The sequence below is a fragment of the Chiloscyllium plagiosum genome, unplaced genomic scaffold (assembly GCF_037043375.1).
Source record: "Chiloscyllium plagiosum isolate Xiang-an unplaced genomic scaffold, Cpla_swu_hap1 HiC_scaffold_7, whole genome shotgun sequence".
Classification (NCBI taxonomy): domain Eukaryota; kingdom Metazoa; phylum Chordata; class Chondrichthyes; order Orectolobiformes; family Hemiscylliidae; genus Chiloscyllium; species Chiloscyllium plagiosum.
In genome coordinates, this window is record NW_028270145.1 from 65,427,103 (window position 1) to 65,451,636 (window position 24,534).

At 42.6% G+C, this 24,534-nt stretch overlaps 1 protein-coding gene across 2 annotated transcripts in view; it reads right to left on the reverse strand.

The window, feature by feature from the left end:
• The window catches only part of itgb6 (integrin, beta 6), a 90,070-nt gene that overhangs the window by 19,563 nt on the left and 45,973 nt on the right, over positions 1 to 24,534 (reverse strand). For both annotated transcript variants that reach the window (XM_043693848.2, XM_043693845.2), the window contains exons 12-13: positions 17,006 to 17,228; positions 5,027 to 5,124 (exon numbers count right to left, since the gene is read on the reverse strand). In XM_043693848.2, coding sequence (XP_043549783.1) covers positions 5,027 to 5,124; positions 17,006 to 17,228 — 321 coding nt within the window. The remainder of the gene's footprint in view (positions 1 to 5,026; positions 5,125 to 17,005; positions 17,229 to 24,534) is intronic.

Sequence of the window (24,534 nt, forward strand, 5' to 3'; positions counted from 1 at the left end):
TGACATAGTAAGTCTTGTTGATATTAGTCAAGAGGCTTAGGTAGCACATGGGATGGTTATGTCAGGGTGTCCACACCCTTACATTCCAGGGAGTGGACCATGCTCAGTGCATTAGGCTGGTTCAACCAGTCTTGGGATCTGTGGATAGTCAGTCAGGCAGTTACAGATATCAGTTAGAGGTCTGTTCATTCATTAGTCATGGCTGTTGGTCAGGGGCTGGATAAGGTCAGTTCTGGAGGTCTGTCAATTGAAGGTCAAGGAAGGTTATCAGTAGCCACTGCAGTGCTAGGAAAGCTGGGGAATGTAATGGTGGGGTTTGGAGACAGCTCGCTGGCATGCAGGGTGGGGGGGCAACTCAGCATATAAGGGGGAGGGTATATTGACAGTGGCCACTCCCTGGGCTTCAGTAAAAACAAAAAGAACTGTGGATGCCGTAAATCAGAAACTAAAACAGAAGTTGTTCAGCAGGTCTGGCAGAATCTGTGAAGAGATCAGTAACGGTTTGGGTCCAGGGACCTTTCCTCAGAACCGATGGTAGCTTGGAAAATATTGGTTTGTATTCAGAAGATAGGGTGGGCAGAAGGGGTAGGGAGTAAATGATAGGATGGGATTGAACCCAAAGAGAGAGAAGAACAATTGGACAATCAAAGGAGCTGATAATGATTTGCCTAGGAGGATGAATAACTGTTAATGTTTGTGGCTAACAATAGATAGTGTAATAGCAGAAGGTGTGATAACAAGGCCTGATGTGTGGGGTAGGGGGTGAGGGCATGGGGAAGTTCAGGCCCTAAAATTATTGAACTAGATATTGAGTCCAGAGGGCTGCAGGGACCCCAAGTGGGAAATGACATGCTGTTCTTCCAGCTTGTGCTGACCTTCACTGGAGTACTGCAGCAAGTCTGAGACAGACGTTGGTCAGGGAACATGGTGGTGTGCTAAAGTGGCACACAACTGGAAGCTCAGGGTCCTTTTTGCGGGCAGAATGTAGATGTTCCGCAAAGTAGTCGCCCAATCTATGCTTCGTTTCCCCAGTGTAGAGGAGACCACATTGTGCAGCAGACTGGATTGTGCGAAGTCCAGGTAAAGTGCTGCTTCACCTGGAAGGTATGCTTGGGCCCTTGGATACTGAAGAGGGAGGAGGTAAATGGGCAGGTGTTATACCTTTGGCAGTTGCAGAGGAAGGTGCCATGGGGCTGAAGGGGGGTTGTTGGCGGTGAAGGAAGGATATTGGTACAGTGTATGGCACTGATTGGCATGAGTAAGCTAAATGCCTGGGTCTCCGAGGTTAAAGTGACAAGATGAACATGCCAGTCAACAGGTTGTCTGGGAACATGGGGAAGGTCAAATTTGAAAGGGCTGACAGGGAAAGCAGGGAAGAACAGAATCTGAAGATGTGAGGGGTCACCCAGAATGACGAGCTGAGCCCGTGAGTTACTCTCAGAAGCATGATTGCTGTCGTCTTCCATCCTCATCAAAATGCAATTGTGCAATGGAAATGAAACTGGCCGTTGGTGGGTGGAGTAAGTGTTTCATTCTCTGAGGGAGGGAAATGCACTTTCATGTGATGTCAGAGCCTTTAAAAGGCAAAAGCATTGAACAGCTACACAGCACAAGTGAAATATATCCATGAACACAAAATGGACCTTATACATTGACCTACCGAGTCAATGAAAAATCATGACCCTCAGCACTCTTGGCCACATTATTCAATATTATAAGTCAATCCCAATAATGGCTGAGGCACAAGCAATACAATGCAGCTTGGAAAGATTTCCCCTAATTACCCGAGTAGCAGTCTTCATCTGAGTTCCCATAGACTGCAGGAAATGCTCACCATACCTTGAACTATAAAGCAGCTACACTATTATCCTATATACGATGTTGCCTTTCTTAGGTAATGTGACGAAGAGGGGTAGACAAAGCGGTCCTCTTGATTGTTACCACACATACAATGTGTTACTGTATGTGTGTATAATCAGGGAATGATGTACAATGCCCACGTACAGCATCCCACTAGACTCTTTGTCAGGACACTCCATGTCCCAGTGTTTGGAGGGTGCTGTTCCAATGTTATCTGTGTGTGCTTTGACTGCTGTATGATCCCCTATAAATTTCTGGTATCATACACATAGGCTCAACAGATTCCAGTGTCCCCAGTGGATTCGGGCACAGAGAAACTGTGGTTGTCCATGTGGCCACTTCACCAAGGGTTGCTACATGAGGATGAGGAATGTGTGTCCACAAAGTCAGAACCAGAATTAAGCTTTAGTGAATGTGGACCCACCTCCGACTCTGCAACTTCCAGCCATAGGAGCCCTCATAATGTAATGTCGACACAGGAGAGCCACAGTCACTCATCTTCCATGGAATGATGTGCAGAAAGAGGGGTGGTGGCATCATACTCAGTCACGGGATACAGGTCAGAATGCCATGTCATGACATAGTGTATCTATAATGCAACACCTTTTAGTCTTCCGGGGCAAACCTGCATGATCAGGTTTCCATGCAGGTTAAGTACTGGTATGGGGCATTGTAACAGTTCAGCCCAGATAGAGGAGGCTGTTTGATCCTTGGAATCTCTGCTCAAGACAATGTGAAGGTGCATTGAGGGTATGGAATGGATGATGTGGATTTGTAAAAGTCGCAGAGTTGTGTTGAGTAAGAAGATGAGGATGTTCTTCAGGCAAAACAGCACCTTCAGCATCATACGGCGCAGCAATTTCACCCAGGTAGGACTTCTCTGTTCAACGGAACTGAGTTGCAGGAATTAGTCTTTCATTACAAATCTTTTGATGTTGCTGAGGCCAAACTCCCCTGTGTAATCCTTACTGGTTAATGCTTTAATATGTAGTGCACTTCATGCTGTTTAATAAAAGTTAAGGTTGCTAATGGATGAAAACCTTCACAACATCCAATGCTCCATTACTCAATCTTGACAAAGCCTTGTGCTCGGGTGGGTTCTAAGTACCAATGGCTAAGATAATGGAATGCAGGTTTGTACATATGCTTGCCTACTTTGGATACAAGCATCTGCAGTACTTTTGTCTCTAAACTTGTGCGTATATCCAGCTGACATTGTGTGTGCTAAACCTGAGTCGGCATGGCAGCTGCCAACCCATCCAGGAGGCAGTCAGATGCTTGCATGCCAGAGGCAGCTTGGTACAAATAATGTTCATGGCATGCTCCCGTCTTTGCCCAGTGCCTTTGGCTGCCTGCTGCTCCTGCAACTGTTTGTGCCATTGGATAAATTTGTTAATGCTCTCCTGTCTGGAGCTGAGGAGGTGGCAGGCCATTGGCAGTCCTCGAAGTGCCAGCGACCTAGGGCATTTCTTTCTTGAAGAGATGTGGGATGTGCTCACCAGCATGTACTCCTGACTCTAATCTACCTAATGTACCCACCGAGGTGTCAGGAGCTGAGCTGCAGGGTGAGTGCAGAGGGCAGCCTTATTGTTGCATCCTCTGAGGGATCTGTGACTTCTTCCTCAGATGTGGAGGAGGGGGATGATGTCTTGCTTGGCTGCTTTTCTTAAGGTGCAAATTGTACAGATTCCAGTGGTACCTACAGAAGATGAAAGACAACAGAGTTGCAAAATATGGGTCGAGGTTCAGGCATGTTCGGAATCCATTCACAGTGCTGGTATTGGATGAACAGCAGAGCACTGCACAATGATTCTTTCTTAGTCACCTGGGCATGGGTGTTGACATCACTGCATGAATGATCTCTGTCTTTGCCTGCTAAGGCAAGGATCCTCTCCTTACAGGGGCTAAGCAAACAGATGTTGGCTCTGATGCATCCGACTTGGCCCTATTCTGGGCCATTTTCTCCTGGAATGAGACAAAGGAAGGGATTGAGTGAGATGAAAGTGGTGAGTCGAGCTATTAGTGCAGGTGAAATTAGGAGAACTGTGGTGTGGTGTCCCGATTCAGTGAGAAGGCAGCTCAAGGGACATGCAGGGTAGGTAGCATGTGGGAGTGGATGCTGGAGTGGGTGACAGTGAATGAGGGAAGATGTTGCTTGCTCTGTGTTCTGAAAATAATGCCATTGTCAGAAATCTGAGGAGAGCCCTGCAGTGGCAAATACTTCCAGTGATGGTGGAATGAAGATCGTTACAAGCAGTGCTATAGAGTTATGGTGCAGAGCTAATGAGGCCAACTTAAGAGAATAGCGTGAGAAAAATCATTGGTGTAGGGAGAGAAACCCACAGGGAAACTCCCCGAAATTATCATTAGACAATCTCTGGTAAAATTCAACCGTATATTCCATAGGTGGTATCATCCTTCTGGTAGTGTATGCAAACGGTCAATCTACATTTATTTCACAATTGCTATGGCATGGAATGTATACTTTTGGAGGGGCCCCGGATGATGGTCATAAATGTGAACTCTAGTGGTGGTCTCTTTAATGTTCCTACCACTTTCTTTGCTGAGATTAATGGCAAGGTGCATCTGCCAAGCACATCTTCTAGTTCCCTACATCTAGCTTCTTTGGTGTGTTTGGTAAAATGGGAGGCTGAACATTAATGTCGTGAGTTGGAGCATTAACAAGGTGCTTGACAAGTGTTAACCCTTGTTAATTGGCATCATGCCATTGTCTAGTGAGAATCTCACCACATCGCTTGTAAAAAGTGTAAAAGATGGCTCAAGATAATCTTGATGTTGAAATGGGCCTCAGTGGACTTTTTATCCAATTCTGCCAGAAATCCCACCGTAGTCCATGATGCTCAGACCCTTACGAGATTAAAATGAATATTTCCTTATGATCACTGGAAGGTTGAATAAAATATAAATTTATCTCATTTTCATGAAAGGCCATTCTGTATAAAACGATTTGCAATAGATTTGAAAGAGAAGAAGATCCTCTGTCTTGTTTTGTGGTATCTCTGCATATTTTGACTTGATTCAGTCATACCTTTGCAGAATCAAAAGATTAAAACAGTGAGGTACATCAAACAGTGAACTGAATTCAAGCAAAAACAACTCCAGTTTGTTTTGGTTTTAGTTTTCATTTGAAAGTAGTATTTGTTACCTGTGGTTTGATTGACTGTGGAATCAACTATCATGCATTTTTCTTGGCATTCTTCTACTGATCCATCCATGTTAGAAAGGTAACATTCAACACAGCTCCTGCAAGAGAAATACAATTGTGCTCATTAATATTTGCCAGATCTTTGATAAAACATTTATGCTTCTTTAAATTTTAGAAATCAACACATTAGTACTAAAGACAATATTCTGGCAACCCTAGCCAAGCTGTTCAAGTACAGTTACAACACTGGTATCTACCTGACAGTGTGGAAAATTGCATGGGTATGCCCTGTACACAGCAATCAGGACAAATCTAAAATGGCCAATTACCACCCCATCAGTCTGCTCTTGGGCATCAGTAAAGTGATGGGAGGTGTCATCAACAGTAATATTAAACAGCACCTGCTCAGCAGCGCTCAGTTTGAGTTCTTCTCAGGCCACTCAGCCCTCACTTCATTACAGCCTTGGTTCAAATGTGGAAAAAACAGCTGAATTCCAGAGGTGAGGTGAGCTCTTGACATCAAGGCTGCATTTGACGAAGTGTGGCAACAAGGAGCCCTAGCAAAACTGGAGTTAATGAGTATCAGGAGCAAACTCTCCACTAGGTGGAGTCATACCTGACACATAGGAAGATGGTTATGGTTGTTGGAGGTCAATCGTCTCAGCTCCAGGACACCTTTGCAACAGTTCCTCAGATTGTGTCCTAGGCTCAACCATCTTCAGCTGCTTCATCAATGACCTTCCTTCCATCAGAAACTCACAGTGGGGATGTTTGTCGATGATTGTACAATGTTCAGCACCAAATGAAACTCCTCAGACTGCAGTCCATGTTCATATGCAAGAAGGTCTGAACAAAATCCAGGCTTGGGCTGACAAGTGGCAAATAACATTCACGCCACAAAATACCAAGCTATGACCATCACCAGTAAGAGATAATCTAACCACTGACCCTTGATATTCAATGATGTCACCATGACTGAATTCCCCCACTATCAACATCTGGGTGGTTACTACTGACCAGAAACTCAATTGGACTCAATGCAAACACAATGGCTACAAGAGTAGGTCAGAGGCCAGGAATACTGCAGCAAATAACTCACCTCCTGATATCCCAAAATATGTCCATCATCTGCATAGCACAAGCCAGGAGTGTGATTGAATACTCCCCACTTGCCTGGATGGGCACAGTTCCAACAACACTCAGAAACCTTGACACATCCAGGAAAAGGCAGCCTGCTTGATTGGCACCATATCCACAGACATCCACTCCCTTCACCACTGATGCTCAGTAGCAGCAGTATGTATTATCTACAAGATGCACTGCAGAAATTTACCAAAGATCCTCAGACAGCACCTTCCATCCCACCACCACTTCCTTCTAGATGGACAAGAGCAGCAGATACATGGGAGCACCAGCAGCTGCAGGTTTCCCTCCCAGCCACTCATCATCCTGACTTGGTAAGATATCACCATTCCCTCACTGTCATTGGGTCAAAATCCTGGAATTCCCTTCCTAATGGCATTGTGGGTAAACTGCAATGGTTCAAGAAGGCAACTCACTATCAGCTTCTGAAGAGCTCGACTGACAGACAATAAATGCTGGCCAACCAGCCATGCCCACATCCCTCGAGTGAATTAAAAAAAGTTTGCACAATGTAAATGCAAGACAAATGCTCTACACAAAACTTTTGAAGATGTTTAAAGGCAAGTATTTGGGAAAATATTTGCACAGTTGATGCTTGATATTCATTATGTTAAAAAGAATGTTTCTTGGAGAAGCCAAAGTATGAATCAAGAAGCACTCCTGGCTTATCCTTTTCAGATATGAAAACCTTAAAATTCATAGTTCTTTAAAAGAAAGCATTTCATATCACATTGCATAATAAAGAATGTTTTGAAAACAGCAACAGAATCCCTTTGAGATATGCAATCCACATGCAAATTATCTTTGAGACAAAATGGTGCCAAAGGGTTATTTAAAAAGAAAGAACTGTGGAAAGATAATAGAGAACAAAAGACATTCAACTATTTGGGAACAAGGTGTGTTATTTCTAACTATAGAGGCCTTCTAACTTATTAAAGCATTAAATGGAACCAAAGCTATGATAAATGTTGTTGGAAGAAGTCAGAAAAGTGGTGGAGGGTGCTTGACATAAAGCTCTTCATCTATTATGAGCAGAGAATCCTGGCCCTTGCAGGAGGAGACTGGGACTGCTCCTATGGAGATGCCGAGACATCCAGGTCCTGACAACTGAGTGAGTGTCACTCTTCATTCCACTACAACTCTCACAGTATGCCCTGCTCTGTAAGTCAGTCTCATTCATTACTATACATTTCTATCCAGAGGCCACAACACTGTCTGTCTGTCGCTCTCTCTTGTTTTGCAGGTGCCAGTGGGATGTCTGTAGAGATCCAGCTTGCTCCACCAGAAACCAGGTCTTCAACCTCCTGAGGACAAAACTACTGAGGCCTAGAAAAAGCATCGGCAAGGCTGCCTCCTGCACTCCGCATCAGCTCAGGTGCTGACACCCACCGGGACCATTTGCCTTAGAATTATGGAAGCTCAATCTGGGTAGCTTCTCACAGTGACAGGTTTGCAACTGGCCAAGGCCCCAAGGAAGAAATGTCGCAGGTTGCTCATCCACTTTCTCCCCCAGCCTTCAGGCTCCAATTTTGAAGAATAGCTTGCTGAGTTAACTTCACATGTCAGCAAACCCTTATCCTCCAGAACACCCATTACCCCACATTTTCTTTGGATGGACTGTGGTCCTTTCCAGAATAACCTAACCAGCAGCCTTGGATGAGAAGTGCCCATACCCCAAGTGATGTAAGTACATTACATCACCCCAACCACCTGCAATGGAGCCATAGAACTGACCAAAAGCGCAGAGTGCAGAGGCACAGCCCCCTGACCAAGAACATCCCAAGTGGACTGTGTCACAACTCCTTGAGTAACAGATGCCTCAATGGGTTTCAGAGAAGATTATTCCCTTGAATCTTTGAGACATGGCTGTTTGCTTGCTGCACATGCCATATGTTTACTGTTAGCACATGGTGAAGGTGTGAGATTAACAAAGCATATTGCTTTGGAGTAAGATGCATGCCCCCTTGACTATTGATTGCTGAACAGCAAAGCACACTGGTTGCATAACTGTGCTGACTGGCAAAACAAAACAAGGCAAGGCTCAGATAGTGCTAGGGGAGCAAGTGACCAGCCCTGCTCTAATCCATGAATTGGGTGCCTGTCCCTGCCTTCAGGATTCCTGCTGAAGCCTTTCAACGCTCGTTGCCAGTGCACCCTGCAATACAAGTCTATTATTAAAGAGGGCGCTGCAGTGTTATCAAAGTGCTGTCATTATGGTTTTGAAGGGTTGGCCAGTGTCAGATGCCTATTTCTGTGGATGAGGGGTGTATGTGGCTAGCACCTGTGGATCATGCCTACAGAATTTATTTGGTCATAAGCAACGTGAAGGTCCTTTACGGTAAGCAGTGAGCCAAATTGCCAAATAACTGCTCCAATTTCCATGTCAACTTTTCTTGAAGTCCAGCTTGTTCAGTGTATTTAGTCAGCTGAGTTGGGTCATTAACAAGGCAATAATCTCCCTTAACTGGCTGCTGCCTAACACTATGCCCTTTGTCAAACGCATAAAAGAATGGAGTGAGATGCTTCTGATGTTATGATAGGCCTGCCATAATTGGTACCATCATCTACATCACTCAGATCCCTTTAAGATTCCAGCTTGTTAAAATGATAATGTTGAACAAATCTGTTGAAAGATCGTATAATTGAGTTGATTTTTTTTGTTCCCATGAAAACTATATTGCTCCTGTCAGATTTTATTGTACCTGAAGCTTTTCAGTACATTGGAGTACATAAAGCTTTAAAATGTTCCTCTTTATGGATGCTTATTTATGTTTAATTCTGTAGTTAGCTTTGTTGACTCAATAGTTTTCCATTTGACTGTACCAATAACCAAAATAAATTCAAACTATATTAGGTTCAACATAAATCATTATTGGTATGCAATTTCTTTGTTAACCAATTTAGTGCTGAATAATAAATATTAAATATAGATACATTTGGTAAAAATAAACAGAAACCTTATTTATTATTACAGCTATGCCATCATACTAATCCATTTTAATAATGAAAATAAATTATTTAATTATACAATTTAATTTGGTTTAATGGAAGTGGCACCAGTAGGGCAGTGTGTTGAATTCAGCAGTAATCACTTTTGAGAGATATCAAGTTATTGAATTTAACAAAGGTTAAACCAGATTCCTGTATCATAAATACCAAACATTTTTTAATAACCTCAAAAATACAGTCTGTAAAATCAGAATGGTTGGAAATTCATCAACTGCATATTTAAAAAAGGACCTGGGAATCTAGAATACATGGCACAGTTTCAGGAAAACTGGTCAATCATTTAAGACAAAAATGAGGACAAATTCCTTCAATCAGAGTGCTGTGAATCTTCAGAACCATTTACCTCAGAAGCCCAAGGATGCTTCATGCAAGAGTACATTGAAGTCTGAGCTAAAGTTTGCATCTATTGTGAAAGAGGTGTCATGACAACAGATTAGCAAGTATCATCGTGAATGGTGGGTAAGTTCAAAGAACCATATGCACTCCTATTCCTATTTCTTATTTGCTTTGAAAAAAAAAGTTTTGCCTTGAGTTCAGTTACCAAGTTACCAATGTTGTAAGTTTGAAACACAAATGCATTTGTTCATTGACAGTGATTGCAACAGACATTGGTTAACAGTTTGTCTTTGTATGAATAACATATGCTGCTTTGGAAAAGTTCATTCCTCAACAGGGAACGGGAAAATTAGGAGAATCTGTAGCCCTTGTTTTCTGAATAGCTTCCATAACAACTTTACAGAGCAGAGATTTCCCCAAAGCAATGATCAGCATACTCATAGGCTTTCAGGTCATTGCCTCAATTATTGTTTATAGTTAAATGTGAATAAAATGTGTTGACAGCAGTACATTATCATCCCAGATGCATACCTGGACATCTGGAAAAGACAGTTTGCCAAGTTCTGAACATATTCACAGGTGAACAAAAGGGACCAGTGTGAGCAGGTCATTACTCTGCTTCTTGTTATTGGTATCATTGTAGTCAACATGTTGACCGGACAAGGGGTAATTTAAACTTCATCTTTTTGTTTTGAAGTTTTGAAAACTTTCAATACATTTTTCAGTGTCTGATAAGGTAATCATCAACTGCATTAGCTTTAGCGAATGAAGGCAGAGGCCTGGGGAGACCATTGATTCCTGAATCAATGATCTGCACAGATTAGTAGGCAAATGTGCATATGGCCATTTAAAAGAAAAAATAATAAGTGACCACATATTTATTGGTGTGATCGATGAGATTTGTCAGATTTGTAGGAGTTAAAGATGACTTAACTCTTATGAAAGGAATACAGTTCACATGGCAGTCTGAGATCCACATACAAAACCAAGGGATAATTCAAGGCAAGGCCCAAGCGCCATGGAAACCAAGTCTGTGCAGTATGAGTGCTCTAAACCAGAAAGGATACCAAGGGGAATGTCCACAAAAGTACTAAAAGCATGTGCACTGCTATTTTCAAATGTTTTGGGTGTAGTGGGAGCAAGGCATGTGAAAAAATGTTTGTAGCTGAATGCTCCAATTATGGTAAATGTGTCATTTTATGAAATTTTGTTATTTTAAACCTGCAAGTAATGCAAGTAAATAACAACAGAGTTTAAAATGTAATCAGATCCAAGAAGGAAGAGAATTAATGCCACAGAGGTTAGATATCAACAATCCAGAGACTTCAGATTGGTCAGTAACTCTCGGTGAAGAGAAACATTTTACTGAATTTAAACTGGATACTCATGCAGGAGTTACTATGTTGTCTGAAAAGTTAAAATGGTTAAGACAGATCAAGTTAAAACTTCTTTAAAACAGCAATGCCCAAAAGCAAAAGTTTGAAAGCTAAAAGTTTGAACATGACAAGATTTAAAAAAACAGAAAACAGATAATAATCTGAACCACTTCTATCTTACAGGATCTTATCAGCAAGCTAGCATGACTGTGTTTAAAGTTGATTGTAAAATAGACAGCATTGCTAAGGGAGACAGCAATACAGAACTTAGAGAATATCATATGAGATTTTCAGGACAGGGTAAACTGAAAAATGAAAACCATACTACATTGCAGCCCAGTACAACATTAATTTGTCCTTTTACTACAAGAATAATATCACTCTAACACACACAAACACAGACTAATGAATAAAGTGCAGGTAGAAATTGAATGGCTGCAACAACAGGGGATAATTACAATGATCATCGTATCCATCAATAGTGTACATGTATGGTCACTGTTCTTAAACCAGATGGGAATATCAGAATCTGCATGAACCTGACACAACTTAAGGCTGCAACAAGGGAAATCCATCCAATACCATCACTTGATGAGACTTTAGGTAAAAATTTGTGAAGAGCAGTTTCCACATTAGACAAAACAATAGATTCTGCCAGGTAACTTGAGAGCAGGAATTAAGATTGTCAACTACTTTTACAATACCTTTTGGTCAATCCCATTTTAATTAATTGTCATTTGGACTAGCTTGGCAGGAATTATTCCAGATGACTATGTTTAGTATACTCCAAGAACATGAAGAAATAATATGCAACAATGTTATCTTCATGCACAATTCAACAAAGGAGGAACATAATTGGCAAATGAGGGAAGTTCTGAAAAAATTCCACGAAGTAGGCCTAACACTAAACGGCAAGTCTACATTTACAAAATCCATGGTTAAATTCTTAATTCACCTGGTGCAAGCCATGGGCATAAAAGTTGAATTTCCTCAAAGCAAGGATATAACACAGCTACAAAGATTTCTAGAAATGGCCAATCAGTTAGGGAAACTCATTGCAAATCTGTTAGCAATCAGTGAGTTATTGACAGAATTGTTTACATAAGGCTGATAATGATTATGTTAAATTGTTTCAAAGAAAGTTAAGAATTTGATCAGTTCTTCAAAGGCACTAACACATTCCAACCTCCAGTTAATAAAAATAAGAGTGGCTGTTTGACCATCCATATGTTTGGATGCAATGTTGAAATAAGTTGAAGAAGATGGTAAAAGAAAAACAATGTATATTGCTTCAAGGTCTGGAACAGAAGCTGAGAAAAAGTACATCCCATTTGAAACCGAAACTCTGGTGGGAATATCAGCATGAGAGAAAATTTGGGATTACTGCAATGGGAATAGATTGAAACGGTTCACAAACCATTAACTTCTCTTCTCAATATGAGAAAAGGTTGTGAAGATGTCCTCTTGCAGTTAGCATCCAAAGTGAGATATAACTTGATCACAAAGTACAACCAAGGAAAGTAACAAAGAACAACCGATACTTCATTCTGAGCATGTGTTGAAGAGATTGAAAAGCGAGACTTGGGTTGATGCTAGAATGGGTGTCCTTACACCCTTAGTACATCCAAGCTTGTTGGCATGAAAGAAAGAATTGCATCAGATCAATGAAGCTCAAAGGAGGGATGAAGAATGTCTACAGATTAGAAGATATTGTTAGAAAGGATGGATAACATACAACTCTAATAATGCTATATTGAGACAATATTTTGAACAACAAAAATATCTCTTTTATAGTTGATTTGTTTGTCTTTCGTGAAAGATTAGTAATGCCTAAGGCACTCTGAAGTGCTAATCTCCATACATTAGATCAAGGCCTTCTAGAAATATTAAAAGCCCAGTAGTTATTTTGGTGGACAGAAATTTCTTGATTAATTGAATAGGTGATAGCAAACTGTAGAACTTGTGCAATCAGCAGTCATAAATGAAAAGAATTTTTATTGTCATCAGAATTTCCATCAAGACCTAGAAATGGACGTGCTTGAGTTTAAAGGAAAAGGTTTTCATCCTTATTATTAAGTATTAATCAAGATGAATTGAGACAAATTGTTTACACAGTAAATTAGCAGTCAGTGATAAAATCATTGAAAAGAATCAATTAAACACATGATATTCCTAATGTAATAATGTGTCATTCACAAATGAGAAATTTACAGGTTTCGCCAAGGAATACAACTTCATTCTTTCACGAAGTTTGACTTATTACCCTCAAGCAAGTAGAGAAGCAGAACAAGGAGTCACAATTATTTTAAAAATCCCAGGGAATAATAATAAAAATGTTACTCTATTAATTGCATTTCATCACCATTGCAAAATGGATTATTGCTAACAAAATTGTAAATAGGGAGAAGGTTACAAACATATGTTTCCTTCACTGTCCAAAAGATATAAGCCTTCGTATTACCATGAGAGACCATAACATCATGAGAAATCATGAAGGGGTCCACAAAAGAAAACAAACCAGTAACTTCAATAATTGTCATCAAGCAAGAGTTATCAATTCTTCATCTAGGATGTACGCCTAACAACTCGGAAGAATTATTATTGAGAAAACAAAATATATTCAGTGGAAACATTACAAGATATTACAAGAAGAAATTGAAGAGCTGTAATATCTTTGAACAGAGAACATTGTTATAATTGATCCTTAAGAAGACAGAGGAACCACTGCAAGTTCTACACATATCAAAGAATGAACACTCAGAGTGAAGGGAAAGTGCACCAGAACATCAAACACAAAACAAAATCCAGAAAAGTTTGAGTAGTGTTACAAAACTGCCACAAAGGCTGTCCCCATGACATTCAAGACTTTGGAAAGAGATAGGTGTATCTGGAGTAATGATGGGATGAATTTTTGGCTCTGAGGTTTTTTGGGGTATTATCTCTGCTAGAGTCAGTGAGATCTCTTACTGTATTTTACCAAATGTGCCTCATTAACTACCTACCATACACTGATGGTGTTCCTCACATACCGACTCTAGTCCCAGCTTGCCACCCACTGTTTACAGAACAACTAATTACTCAGTAGATATCTGCTGAAAGACTCCTTGTGCCCGTGCTACCTTAAAAAGGCCATTTGTTCACCTGGAATTGGCTGTCCAGAACTGTATGTCTAATTTCTGACATTTTCCCCAAACGTTTCAGACAGGAGGAAATGGCATTGTGTTTTGCAGGCAGAAACCTGGAGGTCCTGCTCGATGGGGTGATACAAAGCCAAACTCTTCTCTTTCCCCAAGGACCAACAGTGAAGGCCACAACACTAGACTAAGCCAGCCTCATCTAAGGTTGTCACCCAGGTTAGTATTCTCTCTGGAGAAATGCACAGCACTGTGGGAAGAAGGTCAAGGATCTTCTCCACTCTGCCAGTGTAAGTACCACCATCTTCTCTCTGTTATTTCTCACTCATTCTGTTTCCACTATATCCAACTCCCACCCAAGGATCATGCTCTGCCACTCTCACTATTGTCTGCAAAATCTTTTCCATTTGCTCTCCACCTACCCCAATCTCCCCAGTACCCAAACCCTCAACACTGTCTACTCACTCACTAGGGATACCTCCCCACCTGCACTGACAGTAACAAGCATGCCATCCACTTTCAAGTCCTATAATACCTGTGTCTCTCTCATAAGGAAAATAGCCTACAGTAGGTCTGAAAAAGTCAAGACAGTGTGTGTTGCCCAACATTTGGCTTCTCACCCCTAATATAGACAGCATCCTGATTCTAACCACCCTGAATGGCTGACTGAACATGTCCAAGACCTGAGATTGGTACTAGAGGCTGTCTTGACTTACTGTGCCGGAATCTCCTGAGAAAAGGCTATCCCCTTGACTTGACTGAGGACTGCTGACAACCTTGACAACCTTCCTTCCTATGTGTCTGTCTAAAGTGCAAGGCAAGACAGAAGTAATATGAACCTGGTACCTGTGGTTGAGATAATAAAGTGAATAAAGGCAAGACAAAGCAATGCAAGTCAGGAATGCGGTGAGCATCTGGGGAAATTCAGAGTGCATGAGTGCTATGACAGCATTCATAACCAAACTGATGTAATGGGTCCAATCCATGAGCAAGGAATGTGTCCCTGAGTGCTTAGTGTTCTTGCTGCAGCATTACAATGGGCCAATGGGCTGAGGAGTGGCAGATGGAGTTTAATTTAGATAAATGTGAGGTGTGCATTTTGGAAAGACAAATCAGCAGGACTTATACACTGAATGGTAGGGTTCTGGGGAGTGTTGCTGAGACCTTGGAGTGCAGGTTCATAGTTCCTTGAAAGTAGTGTTGCAAGTAGGTAGGATAGTGAAGGCGGCATTTGATATGCTATCGCTTTATTGGTCAGAGAATTGAGTACTGGAGTTGGAACATCATGTTGCAGCTGTACAGAACATTGGTTAGGCCACTTTTGAATATTGTGTGCAATTCTGGTTTCCCTCCTATCGGAAAGACGTTGTGAAATTTGAAAGGGTTCAGAAAGCTTTACAAGGATGTTGCCAGGGTTGGAGCATTTGAGTTGTGGGAAGAGGCTGAATAGGCTGGGGCTGTTTTCCCTGGAGCGTTGGAGGCTGAGAGGTGACCTTATAGAGGTTTATAAAATCATGAGGGGCATGGATAGGATAAATAGACAAGGTATTTTCCCTGGGGTGGGGGAGTCTAGAACTAGAGGGCATAGGCTTAGGGTGAGAGGGAAGAAATTTAAAAGGGACCTAAGGAGCAACTTTTTCACGCAGAGGTGGTTCATGTACAGAATGAGCTGCCAGAGGAAGCGGTGGAAGCTGGTACAATTACAACATTTAAAAGTATCTGGATGGGTACATGAATAGAAAGTGTTTAGAGGGATATGTCCAAGTGCTGGCAAATGGGACAGGATTAATTTAGGATATCTGGTCGGCATTGGACTGAAGGGTCTATTTCTGTGCTAAACATCTCTATGACTTTACGATAGTTGTTGGGCGCAGCCCAAGGTACAGCAGTGACGTGCAGAAGCACCCTATAAATGGATTATAGATGTGCCATAGGATTTTTAGGGGTTGGCACATATTGGATGCCAATGTCTATAGATATATGGTAAATGTAGCCAATATCCATGCAGTGCGCCCTGACATGTCCCGTGCCCAATGTCCAACATTGAAGTCTGTCAGAGCAAGACGTAAGCCAAATTCACCAGGTACTCATTCTGACTTCTCTGTTGAGTTTTCTTGACATCTAGCTTGTTCGGCACATTTGGTAAATTAGGAAGCTGAATATTAATGAGATAAGTTGGGTCGTTAATAAAGCATTTAACAAGATATAATGCCCCTTTATTGGCAACTTGCTACTGCCTAGCAAAATACTGACCATGCCACACAGAAGATGGTGCATGACGCTCCTGATGTCAGAATCAGATCCGTTTGAATTCTCAAATGATTCTGGCACAAAAGCTCGAGCTTGCTTTGATATTCAGTAGGATCGTGGCTGATCAGATTGCTACTTAAAATCCTCATTTCTGCTGACCCCTAAAAACCTTTCAAGTGCTTGCTTAACAAGAATATATCCTCCTCTGCCTTAAAAATATTCAAGGACTCTGCATCCACCACCTTTGTGGCAAAAGATGCATAACCCTCTGAAAAAAAAAGATCAACTAAGCTTTGTTTTAAATAGGCAACCTCTATTGTACAGTTCTCGACCTTCTGTTCCAAATTATTTCACAAAAAGAAACATCCTCTGCATATTGACCCTGTGAAGACCATTTATAATCTTACATGTCTCCTTTACTCTTAAAATCTCCAGCAAATACAAGCCTAACCTGATAAACTTTTCCTCATAAGACAACCCAATCATTCCAAGTATTATTCTGTTAAACCTTCTCTGAGCTGCTTCCATCACATTTACACCCTTCACTAAATGAGGTGAACAATGCTGTGCGCATAGCACTCCAACTGTAGGCCCACAGGTGGTCTGACTAACGGAAGCATTGCCTTCCTACTTTTATTCAGGAAGAATTTGTAACTGACACTTTAAAATAGGTTATGGAATACCAGATGTTATTCTTGAGGTGGTTTTTTTTCATAAGCTACTGAGATTACCGTTTCGAAGTGCAGGTGTCACCACAAGTTGAACATTTTTCACATTTATCCCCCGAGGATCCTGCATGTGTGCAGACACATTTCCCACAGATACATTCTCCATGGCCACTACATATTGCACCATCTTCAGAAATGCAAAGATCAGTGTTGGCTGTACAATTGCAGTATTCACCACTCCAGCCGTGGTGACAGTGACATTCTCCACAATCACACTGCCCATTACCTAGGAAAGAAAATGACCATTACACATTTGCTGAGATTCAAAGTCAGTATTTCACAGGAAGTTATCTATATTTTCGCCACATTATATGTTTAAACATGCAGCACTGGAAATACTAATTAGAAGTCTTCATAGTTATTAATAATGAATCAAAGTATTAATTCAATGGATTGATTTAAATCATAGAGTCATAGACAGAAAAAAACTCCCAAAGAACAGTAGATGCTGGAAATCAGAAACAAAAACAGAAATTTCTGGAAATGCTCAGCAGGTTTGACAGTATCTGTGGAGACTTCCTAGCATTAACAGTTTGGGTCCAAAGACCCTTCTTCAGAACACAAAGAGGTCATTACCACAGTAAAAGGCCCTTCGATCATCAATTTTGTACCAGTCAAAACAGCCACCTAACTATCACAATCCCATTTTCTAGCACTTGGTTCCTAGCCTTATTTACCTTGACATCACAAATATACATCGAAATATTTCTTACAAATAATAAGGGTTTTTGCTTCTTCTACCCTTAAAGGCAGGAATTCCAAATTCCCACCATCCTTTGGGTGAACAATGTTTCCTCACAATCCCGCTAAACCTCCTGCCTCATACCTTAAATCTACGCACAAGAGTTACTGATTTCCTCCAGTTTCTTCTTGGCCCCCCCTGTCTATACCCCTCATAATTTTGTGTATCTTCTTTTTGTAAATATATTTATTTGCAAATTTTTTTAACTTTACAAACATATAAAATTATTGAAAAATACAATCATAACAAATATCAGTATAATAAAAACAAAAAAACCCCACAAATTACAATACAACTACTGTCTACCAACCCTAATGTACCCTATAATACAAACCAAACCCTAACACTGTGCGAAGCAACACCAAAACAAAAAGAAAAGCAAACAAAAACCACAAAACACAGAACAGCTATGCTCAGCGCAAAGCTCCCAAACAAAGGAATGGGAGCATTGTATACATACCCGTATTAACTCGGGAGACTCCCTCCAGGGCCCAGGGCTTGACAACCTGGTTAGACAAACGCCCTAGTTAGGATAATTAACAAATCTATATCCAAATAACTCAAGTAGGGCCGCCATGTCTTATAAAAATGGTCTGTTGTGTGGTGCACCATGTTTGTAAAAAAGTCCAAGGGAATGTGCTCCATAATTAATTTCTGCCATCCCAGCAAGCTCAGCGGATTTTCAAACACCCAATTCATCAGAATATTCTTCCATGCACAGTGTGCAAGAATATTAAATAGTTTCTTCCCATGCCCGTCTAAAGATGGTACATTCAGTAGACCTAAGAGGAGAAATATCGGGTCTACTATGACTTCAGTCCTCAATACCCTCCCTATCTCTCCTGCCACATTCCTGTTCCACGTGGTTAAAGATACCCTCCAACGCATCTCGTCCACATCCCGCACCTCCGCCCTCAGACCCCACCCCTCCAACCGTAACAAGGACAGAACGCCCCTGGTGCTCACCTTCCACCCTACAAACCTCCGCATAAACCAAATCACCCGCCGACATTTCCGCCACCTCCAAACAGACCCCACCACCAGGGATATATTTCCCTCCCCACCCCTTTCCGCCTTCCGCAAAGACCATTCCCTCTGTGACTACCTGGTCAGGTCCACGCCCCCCCTCTACGACCCACCCTCCCATCCTGGAACTTTCCCCTGCCACCGTAGGAACTGTAAAACCTGTGCCCACACCTCCTCCCTCACCTCCATCCAAGGCCCTAAAGGAGCCTTCCACATCCATCAAAGTTTTACCTGCAAATCCACTAATATCATTTATTGTATCCGTTGCTCCCGATGCGGTCTCCTCTACATTGGGGAGACTGGGCGCCTCCTAGCAGAGCGCTTTAGGGAACATCTCCGAGACACCCGCACCAATCAACCAAACCGCCCCGTGGCCCAACATTTCAACTCCCCCTCCCACTCTGCCGAGGACATTGAGGTCCTGAGCCTCCTTCACCGCCGCTCCCTCACCACCAGACGCCTGGAGGAAGAACGCCTCATCTTCCGCCTTGGAACACTTCAACCCCAGGGCATCAATGTGGACTTCAACAGCTTCCTCATTTCCCCTTCCCCCACCTCATCCTAGTTTCAAACTTCCAGCTCCGCACTGTCCCCTTGACTTGTCCGGACTTGTCCGACCTGCCTAGCTCCTTTTCCACCTGTCCACTCCACCCTCTCCTCCCTGACCTATCACCTTCACCCCCTCCCCCACTCACCTATTGTACTCTATGCTACTTTCTCCCCACCCCCACCCTCCTCTAGCTTATCTCTCCATGCTTCAGGCTCTCTGCCTTTATTCCTGATGAAGGGCTTTTGCCCGAAATGTCGATTTTGCTGCTCGTCGGATGCTGCCTGAATTGCTGTGCTCTTCCAGCACCACTGATCCAGAATCTGGTTTCCAGCATCTGCAGTCATTGTTTTTACCCAGAAGCAATGGGTACCTACACTTATTTTACATTTGGGGCACACTGAAGATGCCTCTTTTTTAAACTTCGCCAGACGGTCTGGTGCCAGATGAGCCCTGCGCAGAACTTTTAACTGCATAGCGCATGAGCTATTACAGATTGAGATCTTTCGAGTATTCTCCCATATGTTCTCCCATGTTTCAGAAGAGATCGCCACTCCTAGCTCTTGTTCCCAGACCTCACATAACCAGTTAATATCCTGCCAGGCCCTGCCACCAGCAGGTGATAGAGGGCACTAACTGAAAGGGTGCTTATGGAACGTAGCAACAACCTCTCTGTATCGGGTTTATAGAGCTTAGTGAGTAGCATAGTCTTCTTCTGGATGAAGTCCCTAATCTGAAAAAAATGGAAAAGATCTCTGCTGGGTAACCCGTATTTGCGGCTCAGTTGCTCAAAAGACAGCATAACCTCTCCCTCAGCATAACCTCAGCACAAATTTCCCAAACTAGAAACTCCTCTCGCTACTCATAGTTTGAACCCTGAGTCCATCATCCCTGGTCAGAACTCTGGCATGTCAACTATAGGTGTAAGTGGTGAAGTCTTGGATAAACAACCCTCACTCTGACGCATTGCTCTCCATGCCTTGACTGTACTAATGACAATGGGGTTCCGGCAGTGGTCCATAACTGTCCTCATCTTATCCACTAACAACAGGTGAATAAGAGGGCACTTTGCTAGGGAGGCCTCAATATTCAGCCATATTGAGTTTGGATCGTTACCTACCCAATCGCAGACAAAGGACAGCAGGGAATTCAATTGATACCTTCTGATGTCTGGGAAATCTACTCCTCCCCCTCCTTGAGGCAACTACAATTTAGTAAGTTTGATGAGGGGCCACCCCACGATGCCAGACAAAGGAACCAAACCACCCCATAAGCTTCCGCAGTGTTGACCTGGGAAACATTACAGGGAGCTTACGCATGGGATAAAGCAAATGAGGAAGAACATTCATCTGAATGGGAGATATTCGGCCCAGCCATAAAATTGGAAGAGCCTCCCATCTCTGGAGATCTCGTCTAATATTGTCGAGCAAGTGAGCAATGTTAGTCCGAAATATCAGATCAAACTTGGGGGTAATAAAAATGCCTAGGTATCGGAACCCTGCCCGTGACCACTGCAAAGGGAAATTAGGGCCACCTTCAACTTCTGGCACATCCTTAAGGTTCCCCAAAGGCATAGCCTCCGATTTTGAAAAGTTAATCTTATATCCTGAAATAGCCCTAAATAAATTGATACATTGTATCAAATAGGGTATGGAGGTCATTGGGTTCGATAAAAACAGAAGGATGTCATCCGCATACGGAGCAATTATGTGGATGTTCTGACGAATGGCCTCTGCCAGCGGCTCTATCACCAATGTAAACAACAACGGTGAGAGGGGGCAGCCTTGTTGACTACCCCTACCAATCCTAAATTACCCAGACTTCACCCCATTGGTAATGACCACGGCCAGAGGGTGGCGATATAAAACCTCCACCCACTCAGCAAAGATTACACCCAACCCAAACTGTTCTAAGACATAAAAAAGATATGGCCATTCCCCCGGTCAAATGCTTTCTCTGCATCTAAGGAAATCACCTACCCCTGAATCGATTGTTGCTGACAAATTTGGACCATATTCAGCAACCTTCTAATATTATTAGAGGACCTACGGCCCCTTATAAAGCCTGTCTGGTCCTCTTTAATAATATGGGGCAACGCTCTTTCCAATCTCAGCGCCAGGATCTTAGACAGAATCTTGAAATCTGAATTTAATGGAGAGATGGGTCTGTATGAGACACAATCCTCAGGAACCTTCCCCTGCTTAAGAATTAAGGAAATATTAGCTTCTCTCAAAGATGGTGGTAGGCGTTCATGCATATAGGAGTGATTGTACATCTCCAACATCGGCCCTGACAGAATCCCTATAAACTCTTATAAAACTCACCCGGGAGACCATCAAGGACCAGGTGCTTTCCCGCTCTGAAGTTGCCTAGCTGCCTCCTGTATTTTCTGAACTGTCAAGGGGGCATTAAGGAGAGAGATCTGTTCCAAGGTTACCCCTGGGAGGTCCAGGTTCTTAAAAAAGGTCTCCATTTTAGCACTCCTGTCTTCGCAATCTTCAGACCGATACAACTCAGTGAAAAAGCTCCGAAAGGCCTCATTAATCTTTTTAGTGTCGTATGTAAGGACCCCGGCGCTGTCTCTGATTGCAGTAATGGATTGGGGAGTACACTTTTTCCTAGCCAGGTACGCTAAATATATCCCTGGCCTATCCCCATATTCGAACAGCCTTTGTCAAGCAAAAGCAAGTTCTTTCTTTGCATTTTGTGTCAGTATTGAATTCAAGGCAGCCTGGGGGGCCATGATCCGCTGTAGCTTAGTCACCGAAGGCTGCGCAAAATGTGCTGCCTCAGTGGCTTTCAACCGCGTCTCAAGTTGACGCTGTTGTTCCTCCTTCTGTCGTTTCCGGCGAGCAGAATAGGAAATAGCTAATCCCCGAGCAAAGGCCTTAGCAGTCTCCCACAGCATAAACGGACTACTAGTCGTGCCTGAGTTGATAGTCAAGAATTTCTGAAACTCCTTCAAAAAGTATTCCACAAATTTGGAATCCTTAAGGAGAAAAGGGTCCAAGCACCAGTGCCGCAGACCTAGCCCTTCACTCTTGGCCTTAACCTCCAAATATACTGCCGCGTGATCAGAGATAGCTATATTCCCAATTTTACAACCCATAATCGAATCCAGAAGGGCCGAGGGAGCCAGAAAGAGGTCAATCCTCGTGTGACATTTATGTGGGTTTGAAAAAAAGGTGAAGTCCCTGCTGGTATGGTGAAGACATCTCCAAATATCTCCCAGCCCCAACTCCTTGCATAAGTCAACCACCTGCTTGGCCTGTGAAGAAATAGTTGGGGGAGGACAGTAGACGTTTAACATGCCATATTCCTCCCCTTGTATCAGGGCTTTAAGTATCACAAACTGTCCCTGCTCATCTTTCACCTGCTCTAATAATGTGGACAGCAGATTTTTCTAGATAAGTACCGCCACTCCCCTACTTTTAGTAGTAAAGGATAAAAAGAATACCCGGTCATAACCCCTCTGTTGTCACTTCAGATGTTTCCCATCATCAAGATGGGTTTCCTGCAACAAAGCGATATCAACCCTTTCCCTCTTAAGGCTAGAAAGCACTTTTTTCCTTTTAACAGGCGAATGACTTCCCTTAATGTTCCAGGTGCACTATTTAATAAAACACTTAGCCATATCCCCTTTCAGAGACCCTTGAACCCTTTGGAGGGAGAACCCTGCTTACAAAGCACCGAGCATAAGCAAGTAAAGACTCATAGAATCGAAAAACTTTATATACAAAAACTACTCCATCATAACTATAAACAACTATTACTACCAAAAAACTACAAAGAAAACCAACTATAAAACCTTGAATGGAAGACTCTTCCCCCTGCCCATAGGGGGCACTCACCCTACCCATCCCCTCCTTCACAGCTCCTTCAAACCCAGACTGTGCTCCAGCCTTAGGCCAGGGAAAAAAACAAGGAGATGATCCTTCAATCAACAGAAAAAAGACCAAGTCAGGATTAGCACTCCACCCATCCCTGGCTTCATGTCACCCCGACTTGTGACTAAACGAGAAATAGAACAAACAAAAAGGGGGAGAGACAACAAAGAACATTCACAAAAATTCCCATCAGAAAATCCAGTTATTAAAAAAAAGGAACAACTTATTCCAAGGTCTTTTCCCCCCTTTCTAAAAAGGAAATTATTAGGGAAAAAGAAAGGAATTAAGAAAAAGGAGAAAACAAAGGGAAAGATAGAAAAGAGAACAAACATTAACCATATTCTTCAGGCCAATCTGTCTATTTTAAAATGTCCACAAAGTTTTTAGTTTTATCCGCTGAGTCAAATGTATAAACTGAGTCCTCGTGGCTGAAACGAAGCATTGCGGGGTATCTCGGAGTACTCGATGCCCAGTTCCTCAGGTTCTTTTTAAGTTCATCGAAGGACTTCCTCTTTCAAATTAAAGCTGCAGAGAAATCCTGGAAAAACATGATTTTTGACGCCTTGTACAGCAGTGCCTGCGGATCTTTTCTCAGGGATCTCAAAGTTTTTATGACTTTTTGCTTGTCCTTATATGAGTGGAAGTGCACTAGGACCGAGCGGGGACACTGCACTGGGCCTGACCTGTGCACTGTAACCCGATAAGCCCTTTCAATCTGTAGCCTGCTGGACTCGATGTGAAGGCCCAAAAACTTTGGCAGCCAGTTTTCAAAGAAGGCTGCTCACCTTCCTCACCTTCACGAAGCCTGACAGTTCAGAGATTTATCCTTCGACCTCGATTTTCTATATAGTTATCGATATAGTTTCACAAGGTCCGCACCTCTCGCTCCAGCACCTGGATACGACTGGATGAAGACTCCATTGCAGCTTCTGAGGCCTTAGTTCGACCCTCCAGCCTTTCCCCAAGACCCTGGATCTCCTGCTCATGCTTCTGCAGCATGGATGCGATAGGTTGGACCTGGGCACGAATCTCCCCCCGGATCTCCTCAATCGCAGCCCCAACTTTCAAGCAAAGTCTCTCCATCACCGCAGCCAATTCTTGTGAGTCTGTCAGATCCCCGGGGGGTTCAGGAGAGGCTGCTGCTGCTGCAGTCTCTGGTGTTGTAGGTGCTGCAGGGGAGTGTCCTCCCTGCTGCTGTTTGCTCACTCCTTTACCCTTTGGCATCCTTCCCACTCCCAAATATTAACAAATGTGTGTTCTGTAAGATTTTAAACTAATAATTCCACCACATAAGTTGGCCAGGGATGGCAAAAAATTTTGTATATCTTAA